The sequence below is a fragment of the Macrosteles quadrilineatus genome, unplaced genomic scaffold (assembly GCF_028750875.1).
Source record: "Macrosteles quadrilineatus isolate MER2022 unplaced genomic scaffold, UCM_ALF_1.0 Scaffold_8__2_contigs__length_117827958, whole genome shotgun sequence".
Lineage (NCBI taxonomy): Eukaryota > Metazoa > Arthropoda > Insecta > Hemiptera > Cicadellidae > Macrosteles > Macrosteles quadrilineatus.
The window spans coordinates 2,582,081-2,605,475 of NW_026542601.1; the positions used below are offsets into that span (position 1 = coordinate 2,582,081).

At 35.7% G+C, this 23,395-nt stretch overlaps 1 protein-coding gene across 1 annotated transcript in view; it reads right to left on the minus strand.

Moving 5' to 3' along the window:
• Window positions 1-1,339: 1,339 nt before the first annotated feature.
• LOC128999475 (ankyrin repeat and fibronectin type-III domain-containing protein 1-like) overlaps window positions 1,340-23,395 on the minus strand; it is a 32,647-nt gene continuing 10,591 nt past the window's right edge. The window contains exons 2-20 of the mRNA XM_054426017.1: window positions 21,932-22,010; window positions 20,844-20,947; window positions 16,904-17,107; window positions 14,631-14,744; window positions 13,467-13,655; window positions 12,393-12,609; window positions 10,954-11,086; window positions 8,179-8,292; window positions 7,538-7,750; window positions 6,906-7,072; window positions 6,007-6,150; window positions 5,023-5,164; window positions 4,783-4,896; window positions 4,176-4,391; window positions 3,829-4,033; window positions 3,174-3,300; window positions 2,806-2,941; window positions 2,116-2,321; window positions 1,340-1,916 (exon numbers count right to left, since the gene is read on the minus strand). Coding sequence (XP_054281992.1) covers window positions 1,787-1,916; window positions 2,116-2,321; window positions 2,806-2,941; window positions 3,174-3,300; window positions 3,829-4,033; window positions 4,176-4,391; window positions 4,783-4,896; window positions 5,023-5,164; window positions 6,007-6,150; window positions 6,906-7,072; window positions 7,538-7,750; window positions 8,179-8,292; window positions 10,954-11,086; window positions 12,393-12,609; window positions 13,467-13,655; window positions 14,631-14,744; window positions 16,904-17,107; window positions 20,844-20,947; window positions 21,932-22,010 — 2,954 coding nt within the window. The 3' untranslated portion in view covers window positions 1,340-1,786. The remainder of the gene's footprint in view (window positions 1,917-2,115; window positions 2,322-2,805; window positions 2,942-3,173; window positions 3,301-3,828; window positions 4,034-4,175; window positions 4,392-4,782; window positions 4,897-5,022; window positions 5,165-6,006; window positions 6,151-6,905; window positions 7,073-7,537; window positions 7,751-8,178; window positions 8,293-10,953; window positions 11,087-12,392; window positions 12,610-13,466; window positions 13,656-14,630; window positions 14,745-16,903; window positions 17,108-20,843; window positions 20,948-21,931; window positions 22,011-23,395) is intronic.

The window sequence follows — 23,395 nt, forward strand, 5'->3', positions numbered from 1 at the left end:
GAGAGCCCTGAGGGCTTAGGTAACATGTTGGCCTGACTTGAAGTAATGTGACAAACAATTCCAGGTCTGTGTCCAACAGAGTAGAGGGGGTTTTTTAGTGAGTAGTCTGCGATAGATTCAGGAGTCTCACACTACAGGCAGGCTACCTGTGTGCGTAAAAGCATTTTCCCTCCTCTCCCTTAAAAAAAAAAAAAAAAAAAAAACCCGAATTATTCTTCTGTATCCTCAAGCATGGGCAGAGCAACTAGTTTAAATAAAATCGTTGACAGGTTGCTAAAAAAACTAAGCATTGACTAGAGAAAATAACGTTACTTCCGGTTATAAGACCCCTGAAGTTTGTTCTGATGTGTGTTGAATAACGCAAAGCAGAAATAGTTATTTGTATAACTAGCGAGCAGATTTTTTTTTAATGAAATTTATATTTATATGGATTTGAACGGAGGGTTTTGTTTAGGCTCTAGGGACCTCAAAACGAAAAAGAAAATCGGTCCCGGGCCTACAGATCCTACCCTGAGACCTACAGTAATAGCTTATTCCCTATATAGGAAATTCCTTAATATATATATATTCCCTATATTTACTAAAACTTACTTTTTGCCATTTTTGTAGTAGTAAACCTAAGTACTGACATACTAAACTTAAATGGTACTTAATGGGAATAAATCTTACACGTTTTACTTGTATTAGTGGAAATCGGATCAGGGAAATGAAATGGAAATTTGCTTAGTATGCAGATATGTTGTGGAAGGAGTTTTGTCTTTGATTTTTGTCAGACATGGGCTTATGCTACAACAGAATAAAACCTTTGACTATATTGATAAAACTAGACATTCCATTCCCAAAAAGTTGTCAGCGGATTTTTCATTAAAATAATCGTTTAGTTTCTGTGATGAGCCACCGACCGATCAGATTGTGCTAATCTAAATTACTACGGTAATTTCTGTCGAGTACTTGAACCTTTTTACTGAGCCAAACTAATGGAAAGACTTATTGTGGGCTACAGAAAACAGTCCTACAGAAACTGTTAGGACCCATCAACTTGGTTATTAACTGAAAATAAGGTAGAAAATAGAAATTTAGACACTAGTGCATTCTGTGACTGGCTCACACAACGATGGTTTTTTTTTATTGGCGGCAGCCAATGATAAAACTAAATAGGTAACTGGAAAACATTAATACCAATTGTAAATTAAAGCAATTTTTAAAATTCCCGCATCACTGTGTGGATGTAGAGGGAGAGTTTTCAATAATGATAGTAAAAGATTATGGTAATGACAAGGTGATAGTAAAGACACAAACATCTTTAAATAACATATATTTAATCACAATTTGTCAACAACTATAAATAAATGCTTCAAATCTCATCAATTATAAATTATATTTCTAAGTTACATGTATATACAAAACTCTTGTCTTGGAACTTAGTTGACTGTCACTACAGACGAGAGAACGCCTTACTCTGTCCACATTGATTGTCTCTGAAAATTCCAAAGATCCTACAATCACAAAACACTTATTTACACTATTCATATTGGTGTTACTCGGATAGCTCGGGTTAAAAAAATATGGATGAAAACTAATTTGCAACAACCCACTGGCAACATTTCTTAGACAATACATCGCTGACAAAGAACACTTTGTATAACATTGCTATTTAAAGAATCTGACTCTAGCCGTAAAACAGTATCAAAACTATACTTAGGACATTTTTCTGGTGCAAATATGAACATTTTCAACCGGTTTGAACGAAGCTCGTATTTTATCGCCCCTGTATCACAGTGTTGACCTATAAGAAGGCGGAATGTCGTGAGCTGTGCTCCAGCGCCGCGAGGACGTCGTGCTTCTGCCTTACGTACAGTCGCCCCTTCTTCCACGGGTTTTGCAGCTGAAGAGGCTTGAAGTCATCCCTGAGACATCTATCAACAGTAAAACACATAATTAAAAAACCGCATAGGAATAATTTGGTTTGTTTCATAGAAATCTGAAATCTTATCACTGGACTTTTTGAATGGTTCTATTCACCTAACTTATGTAAATTTTAATTCTAATACTGTTTACATTACAACTTAATCAAGGCAGTGGAATGTGTGATCTCCTCTACTGCGGTAACCTCACCTCTCTCTAGCTCCGATGACTGCTACCAGACAGAAGTTGTGTAGCTGGTCCGCAGGGTAGATGGGTCCGTCCTTGCCCTTCAGCACAACGGCCATGTTGAGCTGCTTGACCACTAGGTCGACCACCTCGCGGGCGGAGGTACGGGGAGACACGTGCAGCTTGAGTGATGTACCAGCCGCCAGCCCAGTGTCGTATGCTGCATACACCTGTATGACAAAACTGTAGTAGAACACTCGGCTTAACATGATATTGTTATATCTTTGTTGTTGTGCATTAAAAAATCACGAGACTGGAAACTAAAATAAAATATTACAACTGCAGTTATGTAAACAGCTTGAGGCAGCGTTGTAGATTTTGTATAAAACAAGTTGCAGGTTCAGATCTAATTAGTTGCTGGCCACTCATATACAACAGTTAGACCCTAAGCTCCGTTGAAACACCACTCTGCCAAAATTTTTTAGTTGGTGTCTTTTAAAACAGTTTTAATGTATTTCAATACCACTAGAATTTGGCGAGGTGTCTAGTAAATCGAATCTACTCTTATTGCAAGAAGATTCAATAAACACAAGCCGCAAAATTAACAAGAAAACCAAGAGGTTAATTGATAAAAAAAAAAAAAAAAAAAAAAAAAAAAACTAATAAAACATGTTGGTCAGGTGTTTTAGTCCTGTTCCCATGAAGGTAACTGACCTGCAGTATCCCAGGCGAAGGGTTGGGTACAGTAGCTCCTTCCTCTTCCCCCTCACTCTTGCTGTGACTCCCAGCCATAACACTGGCAGAGGCGGAGTCATCAGAAGACAGAGAGTGAAGACTGCCACTGCCAAACCTGCACAACACAGCAATCATCATGAGCTCTCCTTGCTTTAAGGTTGGTCTATAAGCATTGAGAGTCAAACACGGGCAACAACATTTTTACCATATGTTTTACAGTATCGTGAAGAATCCATTTGATCCAGGTATTAAAGCTGTGTATATTACGAGTATGAAATCGGACCTAACGCAAAAGATGCTGCTCGTATCGCCTTACATGGATAGTGTTGGTTTATGTTATCACTCACTGAGGTCTGGAGGAGAGAAGAGGTGACGTAGTGACACTAACACTACACCTAGGCCTGGGCTGTGAGCCTCTGTTGTGAACCAGAGTGTCCTCGCTGCGGGAAGGCGGCAGTCGCACATTCTCAGACACTGAAAACAAATAAACCAATCAGATAAAAGTGAGACAGTAAATGGTACTTGTATTTTTAATGTCGGGCTGCAAAATACATGCCAGTCCAGAAATACTTATGATGGCAAAAAGCATCACAAAAAACTGAAAAAATAAGTGACTTGCAAGCAATAGAGTTAAGGTCTATAACATGGTATTAATAAACTGAACACAATCCCCGTATAAAAAGCTATTGACAAGACTAATTTAAATTTTATGTGACAGTTTTGGAACTGCCATTTTCCTAATTTCTTCTGAATAAACCCTCTTGTAGGGACGTAATAATAAATTAATTGTATTGTAAACTTGTTATGCTCTTAACTACCTGGAAGTCTTTTCTACAGGACCTTAGTTGTTATTCCAAAATAGGAGTAGGAGGAGGAGGGGAGTTGCTCTTTCCTAAAAAAATCTGACACTGAACACAAAATATAACTGTCACAGATAAACTGAAGCTACTTTTGAGTTTCACTACAACTTTATTTGAGCTATGATAATCAGTAATCACCCACCTGCAGGGTACAGCTGTGTCTGAGGTGGAGGGGAGGTAGGCTGTGGTCTCGGCGGGGGTAGAGGTGGTGGAGGGGGAGAATTGTTGCTCAGGTGTTGTTCTGAGCGGCTCAGCTCCGCTGTGACAGCGCCTAGAGTACGACCAGTGCCAGGGCCGGGCCACGAGCCACGTGACTTAACTGCTTTCGGATCCGGCGGCTGCAGTAACTGCAAACAAGTTTCACTTACAAATTTATATTTTTAATGTTTCAGGTATAATTTTTTCCAAATCTTTCTTACTGATTTCAATTATTGAAAGTTAATAAACAAAGAACAACATACAATGTACAGGTATCATTGTGTCACTCACCCCATTCTGACAATCGATGTGGTCGTGCGACCGCTTGGGATGGCAGGCCAGCAGTCGCCCCATGGTGGACGGAGTGTGGGTTGCTCTGTCTCTGGCAAAGGAGAGGACGTCCAGCAGCCAACGACACTGCTTCCACGCGGTGTTGAGTTGTGCCTGCAGCGCCTCTAGTCTGGCTAGGCGCTCCTTGGCTACTGTCAGTTCTGTGTTGGAGAACGCCTGACATACACAAACATGTTGAGATGACAACTCGTTCAACGCTTCAACTATCAATGAACCAACTATCCTAACCAATTGAGATGGTAAAATCTTTCTGTTGAGTGTGCCAATAATACTACTTTTTTCTCCCAACAGATGAGAATCTATTTCAATATTATTGAACATAGCTACACTGTATGATACTTGTAATAATTGTGAATAGTTAGAAGATTAAATCCTCGAAGAATATCAAAGGTTTTCACTATTTGAAACTAGACTCAGTTTTTATTGATCATTGGCTTTTGAGAAGTTATCCTGTATGAAGCGTGATCTTGAAACAGTAACGGTTTAGGAAACAATGGACCAACAATGGAGAAGTATTATTTTATCAATCATCTTCACTACAACTCACCTCTCGTTGGCTGTGGTTGGCCAAAGCCATGTCCAGCTCTATGATGCAGCTGAGTCTGCTGTACCTCTGCACTATCTGGTGTCTGTATGTGCCTAGATGGACCATCTCAAACACCTTAAACAGAGAATAAACAAAGATTACATACAACACATATTGCTCATATTTACATAAACATTGTAAATTCCATAAAAAAATATTTAACAATCTATTAAAACATTTATCTCAAATGGTTGTACTCACTTGTACAGGTAGAGGCAGCAGGTCGGGTCGCTGTAACAGAGTTTCCCGTTGTCCGGGAGCTGAACATGCAGAGTCCACTGGAGGTACGACCATCAACAGACTGACATCCGGGGAAATCTCTACTGTCTCCAGGTCGTACAACCTGCAAACACAAAATATAGCGTAGGTATTACCAACAAAAATACAACATCCGAATACAAACTTAAGAAGTTAAATTTCCTGAGAAGATCAGGATAAGAGCATCATGAGCCAGAATTAGAAACAATGATTAGAAAATTATAACTCTTATTGAATGTGACAGAACAATATTTGAACAAACTCTTAGAGATACTAGGATGGAGGGATTTGGTCACAAAAAAGGATGGATAAAGGATTAGAAACAAATATCTGGCACAAAGAGAAATGGTTGAATAGGAGAGTGGCATACAAAAGACATTTTAAGAGTATCTAAAGGAGAAAACACTTCAGCAAGTGGAAGAAGAACTTTATTTGGGACATTATTTATTGGACGAGGATGGCAGAGGTTTATCAGCAGCTCTGAGGGGATTGGAGCTGCTAAGTAATGTAGATGATAATGAAAATGAAGATAGCCATAGATTTTAATTGTAATTTTATTGAATTTATATTTATTTGGTTGTGATTTAGAGATTGTAATTTTTTTTTATGAATTATAACTTCCATTTCCTTCATTGTAAAATCGTGTAAAAATTTAAACTCTTAACTAAGGTGACTAAGAAGACTAACTAGTTTCTTTAAGATTTCTCTAACACGTCATTGACTAAACATTTTGACATTAGAATAGGATTACATGGCTTAGCAAGAAAATTCTTAAAAAATGGAAACATTAAACTTTGAAATCTGTTCATGAAATATTGCCAAATATTAATAATATTTGACAGACAAAATACCACTCCCCTAAAAGGTTAGAATAATGTTTTTCAGTGATTCACAAATTTGACCATCCTTATACAGTAGATCATTTACCTGTGCAATGCAGCGTCGTCTGTTGACACCTCCATGTATGTGAACAGTCTCCTTGCAGTCGCTGCTACCTGCTCTACAAACGCCTTCTGGTGTTCTGATATCAGTCCACTTCTCTCCCCTCCCAACAGCGCCTCCCATTCCTCCCTACAAACAGAATATTTCTCAGCTGAAACCTATTGATATTGAACAAATTGAATTTAATCATAATTGTTGGTTACAATTCAATAACAAATTGAATCTTAATTTTTTTGCTTCGCCTCCATCACTTATCAAGACGTTAAATCTGCTAATTTTAATTTTCCTGAGGAAACCCGTTATCTTTCTTACCTTCATCCATATGCATATTTGAAAATCCAAAAGGATTAAACTTATTCGACAAAAGAGAACGAGTTTCATCATAGACAAATAGAATAAATATAGGCTGTCAAAGGAAGGTTCCGGCGCTCACCACTAGGAGTGCCGTGTAGTTTTACGGCCCACACCGCTGCAGGCGAGGAGCGCAGGAGCTGTATGCGACCAGCAGATGCTGCAGCGGTGTGCGACGTAACTACACGGCAAACCTAGTGCTGGACACCGGAACTTATGCTTTAACCGCAGCACAGCTGACGGTCTATATTTATTCTATTTTGTCTATGGTTTGAAGCAGTGACAATGTGACAAGTCATAATGAATGTATAGTAATATTTAGAATATATAAATATATATAGAAAGATTTCAACTTCAATCTACTATACAACTCTGAGGATGATTGTTTGGACTTGAAGTGCTGCTACAATATGGACATTTTAAATTGGCAAGAGTTTCCACATGTTTTTTTAAATGAAAGATCTTCCGTCTATAAAGCCGGGTTTACATGAGACTGACATGGTTTCAATGGAATGTTGCCAATGTTTACTCACGCAGTGACATGAGGGTTGTCCCTTATCTTGCAGTGGGGAGGAACATTGGGACTCTTGGCTGGTACGAGGACTTGCAGCAGATCTACACAACTTCTCATCTTGAGGTAGGCCAAGTACAGTCCTCTAGGTAGGCGTATGCTGCTTACTTGGTGATAAGTGATTTGTTCCTGAAACAAGTTCTCACGCATTAGGAGCTTATTCCAAACAAAGTTGTCTTGAACAGTGAAGGGGCATTGCTACTTGCTGGTTAGCATGAATAAAGGTTCCAACAAAATGAGAGGCATTGATTTTTTTTTATTTTTCTCATAAAACTTAGTCACTCTCTACTCTCTCTGTTTACCAAAGCAATTTAATGTCAAACAAACGAGAGAAAGTATGTGTCAGTTGCTGATATTGATTATTTTATTCAAGCAGTCATTACACATTTTTTAGCACATCAGACATATTTTTTCTGCCATCCTGCTAACACATAACAAATTGTCTTTCAGAGTAAACAAAGTGCAGATTTTTTCCTCATTAAGTCAAAATCACCATTCAAAAAGAAATCCGCTAAAAACAGCCAGATTAATAGAGTTTTTCTTTGCAACACAAACAGATATATGAAGTGATGCCAAACCGTTATGAAGTGGTACCTGTATTGTAGACATGAGTATCTCAGCAATGTTGGCGTCTGGGCCTGGCACTGCTCGCTTGCTGAGCTTGCCTAGTGGTAGCCACCTGGAGTTGAGCACGCTGACGGTCTTAGGAGATCCCACGTAATTGACTGTACAGATGACCACCGTACCCTCAGAGTCCCGCAGAGGTTTGTGGTACAACTGACCGAGGTCCTGGATACTCAGCGCCGTCTAACAATAACAGGAAGATTAGTAGGAAATTAGTTGATAAAGGCAAACAAATACATTTTTGTTGTGTGTGTGTGTTTTGTTTTCAGCAACTGATGCGACTGTCATTTCACCAGTCGCCAAGCACTGCTATGATGGGGTTTGGGTTGTCATGTTTTCTTTGATTCAACTGTCATCTGAGCAGCAAACTGATGATGAACTGCAGTCCGAAGTACTGTTCTGGTGACCAGTTACTTCTAACAACAGTCACTAAGAAACTCAAGCGTTTCTAACTAAAAAAAAGAAATTCAAGCGTCAAGTGTGTTTCTAACTAATTCTATATTCCTAGTTTTTCTTCAGGTGTTCTGTATTGCTATGCAGTTTGTTGGCAATCAATAGAGGATCCAGTGTATTCTAAAGCTTTATCATAAACTATCTTTGTGTGAGTTTACCTGCATCTGGGCTGCGGCTTGTAGCAGCTTGATGCGGAAGTGGACAGCTGATGAACTCAGTGACTTCTCCATGTCTTGGCGCAACCACTTCACATCATCCCAGGTACAGGCCACCTGTCGACATTACAACATCAGAATTACCTGTTTCAACAAAACTTTTCTAAAACTACAAATCTATACATCATGCTTAATCTATTCACGTAAATATTAACAGGTCAACTTCTGACATGATAATTTTCACAGCACACTGAAACAAATATAAGTCATGTTTAATACTTCTGGATTGTAACTAAGTGTAAAGCCTCAGGGAGTCCACAAAAAAATTGTCATTAATTTCCATGACTTTCCATGACTATCCATGACCATTTACCATTGATTTCCATGACTCACGAACTTTACATGCAAATTATAATATAACATACACACACAAATAATACTGCCTGGACAAGTTATTTCACAGAAAATACTGAAATATGTATTAACAGATAACAATGGAGTACAATAGGTACAACAATGAACTAATACAAACCGAAAACTCATAAAATAATACAACTGTAATAAATTCCCAAGTAGCAAAAATCGTTGGCAAATCGTTGGCCCAACGTTTCTGTCGATCGTTGGCCAACGGTATGTTTTGGCACTCAGTCTTACGGTTGGCCAACCAACCAATTTTTGCGGAAGGGCCAACCATCCCATTGGGCATAAACATAAAAAACACAAAATAATAAAGATTTTGTATGCAAAGCATAATTATGAGTTGAGTAAATTGATTAAATAGTTAACAAAAACTTATTTTGAAAATAAAACGAAATAAAATTTTTTGACCGGGACGGGTCTCGAACCCGGAACTTTCGACATGTGAGCCGCACACCTTACCTCTGAGCTAACTGTGCTTGTTGATATAGAATGTTTTCAAGTGGTGAAAGAGTAGCCGACAGGTGCAATGGTCACAATTAATACTTTAAATATTTTATCTGTTCAGGCCTCAAGTAGTTGAATTGTTTTCCTGGTAGTTGGAGAGGATACTAGTATTTGAATTGAGATTATTTAATTACTATTAGATTAGTAGGCTACTGTTATAATTGATTGTTATACAGGGTGACAAAAAAGTCTGGAAACGGCTTAATATCTTTTTAACTAAATCCGATAGAAAATTCAAAACTTTAACATTAACTTAAATATATGAAAACTACTGTTTGCAAGCATTACCATTTTTTTACCTTCACCAGGGGACGGCCCATGAGGAGTAGGTACATAATCTTTAATGTAAGCATAGGTTGATATGCACATCATTTTAAAGGTCTGGTTAAGTGGAGTTCATTGCCGGAAACCGCGTCAAAAAAGGTTCATCCGTTACAAAATGGCGGCCGTCTAAAGTTCTTGCGGAAAATACCTTCACAGGCCTTATATATTGGTAAATACTCGTATTAAACATCACCTTGAGAGCTGAAATTGTATTTTTAAGTCAACTAGCTCACAGACTAAGCTTATTCAATCTTCAAAACAAATTTGACCGGTTTTCAGATTTCCCGGCTAATGTTGACTATGAGTATTTTACCTGTGCAGGTATATTCCACAAGAACTTTGGACTGCCGCCATTTTGTAACGGATGAACCTTTTTTGACGCGGTTTCCGGCAATGAACTCCACTTAACCAGACCTTTAAAATGATGTGCATATCAACCTATGCTTACATTAAAGATTATGTACCTACTCCTCATGGGCCGTCCCCTGGTGAAGGTAAAAAAATGGTAATGCTTGCAAACAGTAGTTTTCATATATTTAAGTTAATGTTAAAGTTTTGAATTTTCTATCGGATTTAGTTAAAAAGATATTAAGCCGTTTCCAGACTTTTTTGTCACCCTGTATAATTAATTAATATTTTCTCTATAACTATTAAAAACTTGCTTAAATAAGTTAAAGAATATTAAAAAAAAAAATTATTATAATAATTATTATATGTTAAGCAAGTGTTCCCCACTGTATCTAGTATCACAACATCATCTGACTACATTCATTATTGATCCAAATATTTACAATATTTGTCTTATATTCTGCTGCCATAACATTTATGTACTTTTAAATAAATCAATTTGTTAAAATTCGTTTTAGAATGTAAACCCAACGAATGCCCAACGAAGGCCCAACGATTATTTCCTTTGTAGGGCCAACGAATACCAGTTTCCGTTGGGCCAACGTTGGCAAATCGTTAAAATTTCTGCCAACCATTTCCCAACCGTGCCGACCATTTCCCAACGTTGGGCCAACGATGTGTGCTACTTGGGTTGAATTGTCGAACATTTGTGAAAAATCCTGAAAAATGCTACAACAGTCCGGGTTACGGCTGACTAGAGCATTGAATGGTCCCCTCAAATCCATCCATAATTGGAAATTTCCATGACTTTCCATGACTTCTTGCCTATTTCCCTGACTTTCAATGACCATAATTTTTTTCCATGACTTTCTATGACTATCCCTGACTTTCCAGAATGTGGACACCCTGAGCCTTGTGTTGTGCTCTTAGAGTTTCTGGAAAATTTTAAATCCCAAAAAGTCCTTCAGATCTTTTCTTCTTGACTTCGAGCCCTTGAGAAAGTATAGTTCATCAATTTCTTTATTCTATTTACCCTGAAATCTCATGGAATATTAAAAACTTTGACTACCTAGTTTACATTTTCATCCATTGCTACTTGACTGTCTCTGGATTCGGTACATGAGCTACGAATGAAACCTCATGAGAAAGGTTCAAAGAAGGATGGTCAGTAGGCTTAATTACCTTGAGCAGCCAGTGGAAGTCATGGTAGATGGACCCTGGGTATGTCTCATCCACCTCGATGACAGGCAGGAAGTCTTCATTGGTCACCAGCACTTTGTCCTCATGGTAGAGTAGACAAGATAGGAACACTCCTCTGCAAACAAATGTATCCTTTAACTATCTTACTATGTGTTAGTGTGATAGTTTTTAAGCTATGTTATTGCCGTAACCCTGCGGGTTGGATCTGAAGGTTCACCTGTTTAGGTAGAATGTTTATAGTGCTTGCCATCATATCTGAAAGTTGCTGGTTCAAACTAGATTGCCAGATTGGAATAGACCAGAGTTGGTTGACCAGAATGGAATAGATTTGGACCCAGACTTAATTAATTTGTCATTGGACTTTTACTAATGCTGCTTTCTGAGAAATAGTTGACGTTGGAAATTAACAAAACCTAGGTTTGAATGGTATCTAACAACAACAATATGTAAAACAAAATTATGTTGATAAACACAAAAAACACAAAAGGATAGGTCTTCTAGTAAAGGACTATTTTTTAAAATATTTTAGAACTCTTTCAATTAAAAATTTTTTACTAGGGTAATTAAGTCCTAAAAAGACTACCAAAACACAAAAAGTAAAAGATGAAACAGCCTGCTGATTACTTCCTTAAGTTGTTAATAGGGAAAAATTAAGCAATTAACTCGAGGTGAAAAACCTAGCAGAAACAAGAAACTACATCAGTAAATACAATTTAAAATGCAACGAATAGAACAGCAAAGGCCAAAGGTAATGTACATTAAATGTTACTCTTTACTCGTTAGAGCCAAGTTAGCTAATTTATCAAGTTACTCTTTGCTCAGAGTTTTAATTAGCCATCTTACCTTACTAAAGTATAACTCGATGGAAATATTCTCTGAGTCCTACATCTTTTATTTTAAAAATTAACTCTAAATTAATAGTTAGGATTTCTGTTTACTTAATATTTCAGTTCTCTTCTTCGTTTTACTTCAATGGTTTGAAAAATAAAGAGTTATATGTTGATTGATCATTAAAATTAGGAATTTATAGAACTACACTGAAATTTCAAATCGAATGTCAATTCAAAATGTATGTAACATGTTTCTATATTTTGGCAAATTTGGGGGATAAATGATTTTAGGGTTTGAAGTTATTTTCACTTTATTTATTGAAGCTTTTATTACTGAAAATTTATTGTTCTCTCCAAGACACTGGCAGGAGAATCATTTTTACTATGATTTATTTAAAAGATGAAAGTGGATGATTTAGCCAAAACCACAAAATAATGTAACCACAAATAAATACTTGTAAAATCTCCAGATTGAGACTGAGTTGTTAAGTGAAGAATGAGTACCAAGGGACCGAGCATTGCTTTAGGTGTTTAATTTGTCCAAGTTAGGTTATAAAAATAAAACTTGCAACACTTTACCGCATTCCTTACCTTCTCAGATGTTTCTGGAACTTGCTGGCCGCTGTGAACAGCTGTTTGATGGTGGTCTTCTTGCGCCGTTGCCCCAGTGGTGTGTCGCCAGGCCCCTGGTCGCTCGGCAGTCCCTTGAGGTCCGGCCGGGAGCTGCGGACTTCCGCAAACAGTCGGTCCAGTAGTGCCAACCCTCCTGGAGGTAATCTCTCCTCCCTGCCTGTTACGTCTCGCCAACCTACATAGACAATACTGAATGTTTATCCTTATTTCAGTTCAGACATGTTTAACATGTTCTCTACCAGCTGTCAGACATTGTATGTGTAGTAACTGACACCTAATGAGTAAATCAGCTGATTCAGTTTGAAAAGGGAATCAATGTGTTGAGTGTTACAACTTGCAAATGCCAAATACAATATCTGTAGCAATAGAAGAAATTTCTGTGATAATGGTGATTATTTTAAAAATTACTTTGCCAAAGATCGGTAGTTAAAAATTTTAATGTCTGATCTGACAAATGGAATACAAGTGTACGATGACAGTGTATTAGCAAAATTACAATTACTGATTTGAGTTGTATCAGCATTAGATGTGATTTCATCCCCTCCACCTCACCTAACTTTGAAACAACAGCCGACAGCTGACCAGCTGATTAAGCTACAAAAAGTGGCCAGGAAATCCAGTAAACCTTCCCCTTAAACCGCCTAAATTTTGTGAACGACTTTAGTACTGTATGGCTGGTTAGACACAATTGAAAGAGACACTCTTGAAACAGTAATCTGAAGAGATAAAATAACAAACATATGTACAGACTGCACTGACCACACGCTATCTAGAATCAACTTCTGAAACATGTTACAGATTACCATAAGCGGGTAGACTATTTTCAATATTTCTTGATAATCCAGAGGTTATAATATCATCATGAATATATTCCTCCAAATTTTTGTGTCTGCTAATTTATATGTCATTATATTTACATTTTAAATTCATTATTCAAGTTTAAAAAAAAATTATTGATTTTCATTTACAACATAATTTCTCCAATACTATCTCCTTCATGAGCCACAATCTGTGGACTGTCACTTTACTCACTAGAGGGTATGACACAGTCTGGCTGGCTCAGTCTGTAGTGGGAGTAGCCGCGCAGGTTCCCGCACGCCGCTCGGAAGTAGTAACGTTGTCCGTGAGTCAGTCCGTCCACGCTCAGCTCCGTCTTCTTCACGTCCGTCACTTCCCTGTGGCCAACGATCGTGGAAAACTCTGGATCTGAACTCCATTCCACTGCAACATGTGTTATGTAGACAGCATACAACGGAAGTCAACAATTCATATAGTAAACAGTATAATCTTCACCAATGACTTATTGATTTAAATAAATGAAACATTGTAAATTCCGGTAGCTAATCTGAAATTATATTTACTATCAATTACCTGAGACAAACAAGCAGTTTTTATATAAGCAGCTTAAGTACGATGCGGTAGTTCACATGATGTTACTGGATCAGAACTCAACCATTGTATATTCCTTGGAATCATAAGAATGTAACCTTTTCTAATTCCACTATAGTGGCTAAGAGAATGACATGATCCTATTGTAGTAGATGACAAAAATTAATATTTGTGTAGAGAGTTATTTCCTGTCCTCTTTTTTTCAGAGGATTAGTTATCCCACAACATAATACGTACAGTATCCTACATATCCGCAACGTATCCTCCAAAACTCCACATAATTAGAACCAAGCTGGAAGCCATTTGTGATTAAGACTGATATAAAGTCTTCCACTCAAACCACTAGACCAGACAGAACCTTATTCGCTCCAATCAAACTTAAATACTTTTACGCTTCAAAACTGATTTATTTTCCACTGTGAGACTTAAATCATGTTAACTTCGACACAAGAACGTCTGCACCATTAACCATCTCGTGGGAGGTTCGGTTACAAAGTGAATAATGCAAAATAACACAAGACTCGCGGAGAGCTTAGAGTGGCAAGTTAACTAATTATAAGTTGGCAAGACAAACAAGACGGAGAATTATCATTAGCTCATCTCGTCTGACTGGGTAACTTCTACAAACTTGATTGAGCACAACTCAACCACAATGTCGAAATTAGATTACACAATCGATTTTAAGGACAATTAAAATAATTTTTTGGATAAACAGGATGGAATATTGTATTGTTAAACCAACAACTGCATTTACAGATTTAAAATAATGATTATACGGATTATAAAATATTGATTTTTGTTACATACCTCTAAATTTGGTGCAAGGAGGACTGTCAGAGTTATCTGGTTCTTGATATCTTACAGTGACGGAGTTGGTACCAGTGACATCAACTGCTACTAGGAAGGGAACATCTGGAGGACCTGTGACGGAAATAACATTTATTTTGTGGCAAATATTAGTATTTTTCACAGTGACAGAGTTGGTACCAGTGACATCAACTGCCACTAGGAAGGGAACATCTGGAGGACCTGTGACGGAAATAACAGTTACTTTGGGGCCAATATTAGTATTTCACAGTGACGGAGTTGGTACCAGTGACATCAACTGCCACTAGGAAGGGAACATCTGGAGGACCTGTGACGGAAATAACAGTTACTTTGTGGCCAATATTAGTATTTCACAGTGACGGAGTTGGTACCAATGACATCAACTGCTACTAGGAATGAAACATCTGGAGGACCTATGACGGAAATAACAGTTACTTTGTGGCCAATATTAGTATTTCACAGTGATGGAGTTGGTACTAGTTACATAAACTGCTACTAGGAATGGGACATTTGGAATACTTGTGACAGAAATAACAGTTACCAAGGAACCAGTTGCAACTGCTACAAGGAGCAGACCATGCAGAGAATACGAGACAAAAATAACGTACAGAGTACCCTATACCGGTACTTCAATATTTTATTAAGCTTTTAACCCCTATTCATGGAAATATCTTAGCATTTATTATATTGGTAAAGTAAAAGTGCTTTCTTCCAAGATGTACCTTATCCAAGAAAGTCTATAATTTTTTGATCAAAATTAATTACAGTATTTGCTGTAATAATCAATTCTTTACAAAAACAAATAAAAATTTTTTATTATCATGGAAAGACCTCGACGTTACAGTTGACACACAGCTAGTACAAAGTAAAAACTTTTGTTTATTAATAAAACGTACAACCATAGATACTGTAGATAGATCAGTGTTAAGTAGAATTTACATAAACATGAATTAGTAAGTGTTACACAATTAAAAAAACGTCTTTAAACCGTAATCAGACGTAATCAGTATACATGAAAGCTAGTCCTACTAGTAAAACTTTCTATACCGTATTTGTTTGGATACTATTCATATAAAAAAGGTCCGGTCGAGCCCAGTGGTGCTTTTACAGAAATATTTTATCGAGAGGTTTGCTAATACCAACGGGAATACATCTGCACCTGAGCTCTCTTCCTCGCAACTACCATCGTTGGAGTTGTTTTCTCACGAGCTAAAAATTCAGCAAATTTTATCTTTTACTTTATGTTTTATACAAGATAAGATGTTCACTTTGTACAAGAGGGTCTTGTCTATTGAGTACTAGTTAGGCCTATGAAGTTATCAGATTTTTTACAAGATAGGTGAGTGAAACAAATTTGAAAGTTTATTTTTGAGGATTTAAAAGAAATGTTTGATTTTAAAACCTCAACTCTTTGGTAACAAAATTATACCTTATCAAATGTGAATATTTGTATTTTAGTTGAGTCTCCTCAAAGTATAACAGTCTCTTTATAGGATCATGATTATGAAATGGAATGAAAAAATGAAATTATAATTATTTATTTACAACAGGCGAAGTTAGGGGTTAGGAGGGGGTATGTTGAAGTTTCAAAAATGTAATATTATGGTCCAGTTGAGTATAATGAATTTCTATAAAGCTAGGTAAAAACACTTCTTTATTTTACCTTCTATAAATAATCTTGTTTGTGGTGTCAAGTCAAAGTTACACTATAATCAGGTTGTCCAGCAATGCATGAAAATAAACTTCAAAGACAATTCCAGATTCCTAGGTTCATAACTCAAAATTCCCAGGTCACAATTTTCAGTTATAAAAAAATAAAACCTTTTAGTACATACTTGTCCCTCTACAATAGTATTCAAAGCACCAAAATTAACACTAATTCAAGAAGAAATATATTCAACACAAATATTTTTTATATTAATTATTTTTATCCATTAATGTTTTTTTATTTGTTGTTACCAGGAACATTGGTGAAGTTCAAGTTCAGAATATCACACCGAATTCTGGAAATCTAAATCCAGAATCCACTTACAAAATAAATACAATATAGAATACGTAAACAAATTATATTTTCGCTATTTACTTGAAAATCAATTGTAATCTCGTATGACTTTCATAACTATTGAAATGTTAATTGCAGAAAAAATCTTGATAGCATCTACCATGAGCTTTTTTGCTTTGTCCCCGTCGGCTAAACAACCGATAAGAAGCTTTCTTAGGGTAATCAAGGGATTTTCACAATGAACACTCACGAGCCTGTTCGAAGCCCTGAATCATCTTGTTGAGCCCTTTACACCTCCGTTCCCACAGGGCCAAGGTCTTGTCACTAGTCGCTGGGTACGGCGGGGCAGAGCGGGGCACATCCTCCCCTGCACCTCCGCCCAGCTCCGCCACCCTCCGCTCAGCCTCACATGCCAGCTGGCGCAGGTGTGCCAACAGCTTGTCAGGGCTTCCAACTGCAACAAAGGAAACAATAATGACAACCTTGAATGGGAAAATATACTTAATTCGTTAACAGCTTGGGAAAAGTTGAGAACACAAGTTGCTTGCAAATATTTTGCAGTTGCATTTACCAAATTCTTACCTTGCTACCCTCTTTCCCAGTCTATTGGCTGGATCTATTTTTGGTGAAGGTAGGTCTATGCTACTTAGGAGATTATTTTGTGGTTATAGTTTTGTTCAACTTTTTTGGCTGGGTTTTGCACTGTTCTTGTTCTTTTCACACCTGACGAAAAGATCAGATTCCACATCTCTAAATGTTGTGAAAACTTTAATTTTATGAGTAATAATGTCTGAAACAATCACTTAAAAAACAAAATTAATGAAAGTAAAAATGATGGGTTTTCTTACTTTGAAATGGCTGTAGAAAAATAAGCTCTATTTAAACAAAGCAATCTCTTTCTATAGACTAGCAGTGTTAACATTATACCTACAATAACTTTGCATTATATGTCATCATTGTGTAACCTTATTTTTCAATAAACATTAAATTAATGAAAATTACTGAAATTGATTTTAAGTAGGCCTAGATGTAAAATTAATATTACAATATAAAAAAAAATTTTTGCATGATCGAATTAAAGATAAAATAATGCTTCTAGACTATACGCATTGCTCTTCAATTGGTTGTCTTTGCCACTTTAACTAAAAAGTTTATGCGAAATTGACAAATCAGTTGCACAACAGCTTAAGAGCTGAACGAAACACTAGCTAGAATCCTATATGGATTGTAAACTTGTTTGATGGCTTACAGTTAGTTACAGGGTACAGTAGTTAAACTCGTGGGGTAGTAGTCTGGACAGTGGGGGGGTTCTGATTGAAATTCTTGTTAGCCACACAATACCTTGATCTCAACATAATACGGGTTCAATATAGCAATTACAGAACTAAGCAACATTGTTTTTGGTAAATCTAAAGTAAAAACTTATCATTTAGATTTTAAACCCCCACACTGTAACACAGTAAATTACATGTTGATAATATCTATCAACATCATATAATGTATGACCTAGTGACAGTGTAGACTTGTAAGTATGTTTACAAAAGAACCAATAAAGTTTGTTTGGCCAATTGGCTAAATATATTACATAATAAACCTTTAAAAATCTCTATAAACATTTAAAAATATATTTTTCATCAAATAAATTATCAAGGGACAAGTACGAGCATATTCCAAGAATAATATTGAGCAGGAAGTAAACTGGTGGAAAGTCATACAAAAGGAAAGAGTTTACACAAAAAGTTTTCCTATTGAAAAGTTTTCCGTCTTCATTTTTATCAAAAATAAATCTGGTGGATTCATCCCTTTTGTGCGGGAGAAAAATTAGTGGATTTTTATTCATAATTTTTTCCAAATGGTAATTTCTTAAACATACTTTTAGAATATTATAGAACATCTAATTGATAGTGGTATATAATGTGATGTTCAAAAACAAAAACTGTATTACTTTACCAATATTAAATTTATTTAAAAATAAAGGATTGAATACGGTACTAGTTTTGCTTTTACTCAACCATACTCCACGTACCATTTTGTTGAAACCTACCAGTGGAAACAAATGCAAGGGAAACATTCAAACTAAAACTTAATTTATCCACAGAAAAAGGTCAAACAAGTCGACTGAGTGCCTTAGAGGGTTCAAACTTGTAGAAACACTTGCTACAAACTTGTAATTGTGATTTTTCGACCAGGAAACTTTTCACCGTGTTTCAACTTTCTGACAGGGAATTACAGACAAGCCGAGTGCCATTGAAAACTTTCAACAACTTGTCAAGAGATGTTGAACTGCCTGTAATGATGAGTGTAATTTAGATTTGTTGGTTTCACAAACTTATTGAGTAATTTTGTAACTTGAGCTTTTGTTTCTGGATTATAGACTTTGTAAACAGTTTGTTTTTGCTCACTGATTTGGAAATAAAAGATATTTTAGCGACGTACAAATATATTCGTAATAATAAATAAGAAACATATTTTACTCAGTGGGACTTTTTAAAGAATCCTAAAATGATTTAAATCTGCATCAATGACAAGGGAAATGAAGGATTTGTATCACAGGTGGATAACGTAATTTTTAGATAATCTAGTACATAGTAGCATCACTCGCTTTACTTGTTTTAATACACAAAAGTCATTAAAATTCCAAAGAATTTCTAGTGTCAAGAATATTGGTGCTATACAATTGTTAGTTGTTTGAAATAAATCTAGTATTAAAACAAAACAAAAATACAACAAGTTAATCCATTTTTAAGGTACAATATTTCCACTTGAAACTAATCTTGCCTTTTTTTATTTTAGCAACTTATTTTTAAACAAACTGGCTGCATGAACTACACTCAGGTATCAAATTCACGTGGATATTGAACAAATAGTTTTGAAATACACAGCTACCAAAGTAATTTATTTAATTTGTTACTGTATTCATCTAAAAAAAAACATTTTCTGAGTACCAAATTTTGTTAGAGTTTCAAGCATTTCATATATGAGATCTTTTAAGTAGGCTAATAAAAAAAATGATTGAATAACAAATTTGGAACCAATGCTTTTAGTTGTTCTTCACAACTAATAATATAATATCATTAAATAATAATATAATATTATTTAAATTTGCAAACTATAGTTTATTTAGTTCACTTAAGTTAGAAACTAGTAAGTTAATAACTAAGTTTGAAATACAAAACGTTAAAGGGCTCCAGGGCCTCAATCTCTCATTATTTCCCTAAAATGAAAGTTTCCTGCACAACTTCACGTTACCCTCTTTCCAATGACACCAAAAACATGTCAATCGGTTCAGTAGTTTCGGAGGAGTAATTGTCACAAAAAACCTGCTTGCGTATTAAATAAGTATAGATTATTTAAATTTGCAAACTATAGTTTATTTAGTTCACTTAAGTTAGAAACTAGTAAGTTAATAACTAAGTTTACTTATAGTAAACAGTGCAAATAAAAACTAAAGTTTATTAGAAAGTATACACTGTACATACAGTACTAGCTTCCGTACTGAACTATAGTAGCATTGAACTCTAACACGACTAAGTCAACACATCTGTGTGAGGATTAGAGTTGATAGAACGAGATTATAACTTTCATATTGAAGAGATGAACTTATTCTTTCTCCTGGAAAGTTGGTTATTTCTCAGTTTCATAACGATTGTTTCTGTGTCAATGTTGTAAGTAGACTTGCCAATTGTCACTCAGTTTTAACGTATATTTGCCAATGTTGTAACCAGACTTGCTAATTGTCACTCAATTTGATTGTGTATTTGCCAATGTTGTAAGTAGACTTGCTAATTGTCACTCACTTTAATTGTGTATTTGTCTATTTTGTAAGCAGACTTGTTATTGTCACTAAATTGTATTATGTATTTGTCATTGTTGTAAGCAGACTTGCTAATTGTCACTCAGTTGTATTGTGTTTGTTAATGTCATAAGCAGACTTATTCATCTACCTTAAGTTTTACTGTCTATTTTGTCAATGTGGTAAGATAAATACACTGACAATCAATTTTATTGTAAATTTGTCAATATCATAAGTATTGTTACTTATCATTCCTCAGTTTTAATGAATATTTGTCAGTATTATAAGTAGAGACAGTAAACTAACTAATCATCCCCAACTGTATATTTGGAAATATCATACTTACTCAATGCCTCTATCTTTTATTATATGTCTGTATATATATATATATACTTACACTTGTTGCCCTCCCTGGCACCCTGAGTAAGCAGCACCTTGGTCAGTCCTCTGTTGTTGGACAACACAGCCACATCCAGTGGGGTGAGGCCATCACTGTTGACACTGAAAATCAACAAATAAATGTCACTCCACACCATATATACTGTATATCCTCTTAAAGGGTAGAAGCTATTACCGTAGGTATATACCTAGACCCGGGACCGATTTACTATTTAATTGTGATCTCCCCATAGGTCACAAACACTATTGAATGAAATTTGTACCAAATATCAATTAAATACTGATTTCCATGTTGTCCCCTCCAAATCTCTCTTTTAGTATGTTGTTTAAGGACCCTTCCCCTGCAACTGTACCAAATTTGGCTTATACATGAATTTTTCCGCTATATTAGCTTTGTTGCCTGGACTAATTAGTCGAATTAGAAATTTAAAATGCTGGCAATTTTAATTTTTAAAATATCAATTACTGTAAAATTGCCAAATATGTGAATAATGTCAAGAACAGCTTTTTATTTAGTATTTAAAATTTAAAATCAAATAACAGCAAGCTCAAAACCATAAAAAAACATGCAACTAATAGTTTAAATATCACGTTTTAGTGAATTTCCCATATAATCTATTACCCAGATAACTAGCTATTATATTAGCATGGAATACACTATTACCATCTCCTCTTTGATCTGTGCTAAACCCCAAAACACAAAATTTGTATAAACACTATATTTAATATAGTAGTTGGTTGTATTTTGGTTACATTCTAAACGTAATGGCAACAGCCAACATATTATATTTCCAGCAAAGCTACATCGACAAAGCGTCAAATAGAACATTTGGGGCGTAAATGATTCACATCAAAAGAACGTTTAACATTTCAGTGGTTGGGTTCACACTAACTCTCACACCATCGCACTGTGGAAGATATGATTATTGCACTTCCTGCTAAAGTTTCTGAATAGAGTCAAGACAACAGAAAGTAGACGACATGGTTTTCCCTAGAAATTAGTAATTGTATTTTCGTAACGTTACACAATACCGTACCGGTACCTCAGTATACAGCATCATGGTAAGGGGGAAATTTGAATCTTACCTGTTAACATCAACATCGGTTGATTCCAAGATGGTTTTGGCCTTTTCGACATGACCATGCTCAACGGCTGCAAACAGGGCTGCAACAAAAAAAAAATTAAAAAAGACTTAGGATTCATACACAACCAAAATACAAAAGTACTGCTTGGATATGCTACAGTTGCTAAGATTCATTATTCAAGTCAATTCTACCCGGAGTTATTAATAAGTCTAATTAATAATTTCCTAAACGACCATACAAAACTTTGCAGGGAGATTTAAACGTACGTTAATATAAACAGTTATTCATAGTACAAAATAGTGGTATTGTTAAGGTTTTAACAAGGTTACCACAAAGTGGTATATCGGTGTCACCACATTCCCTATAACGGACGCTTGTACGTTTCAATTAATTACAAACCTTAGTGTCTTTTTTTCTTTCTAAAAAGTATCTAAGCTAAAAAAAACTTTGATGCGTGAACGGTGGAACTAAAAAGTGTAAAAATCAGTAGCACTGAGCGAAATTAACTAACTGTGAATGAGATAAGAGTTAGGACGCTAAACCTAATAATACAACTTTTCTTTCTCTTTCATTCTCAATAAAAATACTTGGAGAGAACTTTAGCCGTGACAGTCCTGTAAGTTATTGAATCATTAAGTTCCTAACTTTACCGTACTTTTTATGACGGGATATTAACAGATAATTCATTTTTTTTTTTAATTTTCAGTGCACACAGCAACATGTTAATTGAATTTGTGAAAATTTACTATCAAATAACATGTTTAAAAGAAGTCCCTATAAGTCAATAAATATGTATACTGATTTGTTACTTATAATTACTAGTTTTCATCCATTTAAACAACGTAACTATCGCATTAACAACAAAACGGTCGTTCACACTGTTAACATTACCAACAAAATCAACAGTTCAGTTCTGCTACCGTAGCACCCTTGTTAAACAGCCTTGGTGTTTATTCGACCAATCAGCTGATTCTGTGGCGCTGAACGGCCAATCAGGCGACAGAATAAATTATATTGTTGTCCCCTTCCAATCAGAGAGTGGAACAATTTACATTGTTGACATTTACATTGTAGGCGAGGACTAAATACTAACTTGTTTGGAAACAAGAAAGTTAGATAATCAAATGTTAAACTGTGTTCCACCTCATTTAGTGGTCAAGAGTTTTGACTTATTTTGCAAAAGCTCTCTCATATCGTAATGTACGTGTGCTACGCTAAGCATATTTTAGTTATTGATTTTTTCGTAGGTTTTGATTTTGGAGCTTAACGTGATGTTCGATTGGTTGGCAAAGGAGTCTTGTTAAAATAGCGTAATATTTCAGACTATAATTTATAGTATTTAGCTTCATTTTATAAACCTCTGGAGTGTAACTAACGAAACATAAGGGGGATTCAGTATTTGCAAACTTCAACAGTTATTCCTAAACAATTTGTAAATTTTTGCAAAAAGGGCTTTGTGTTTGT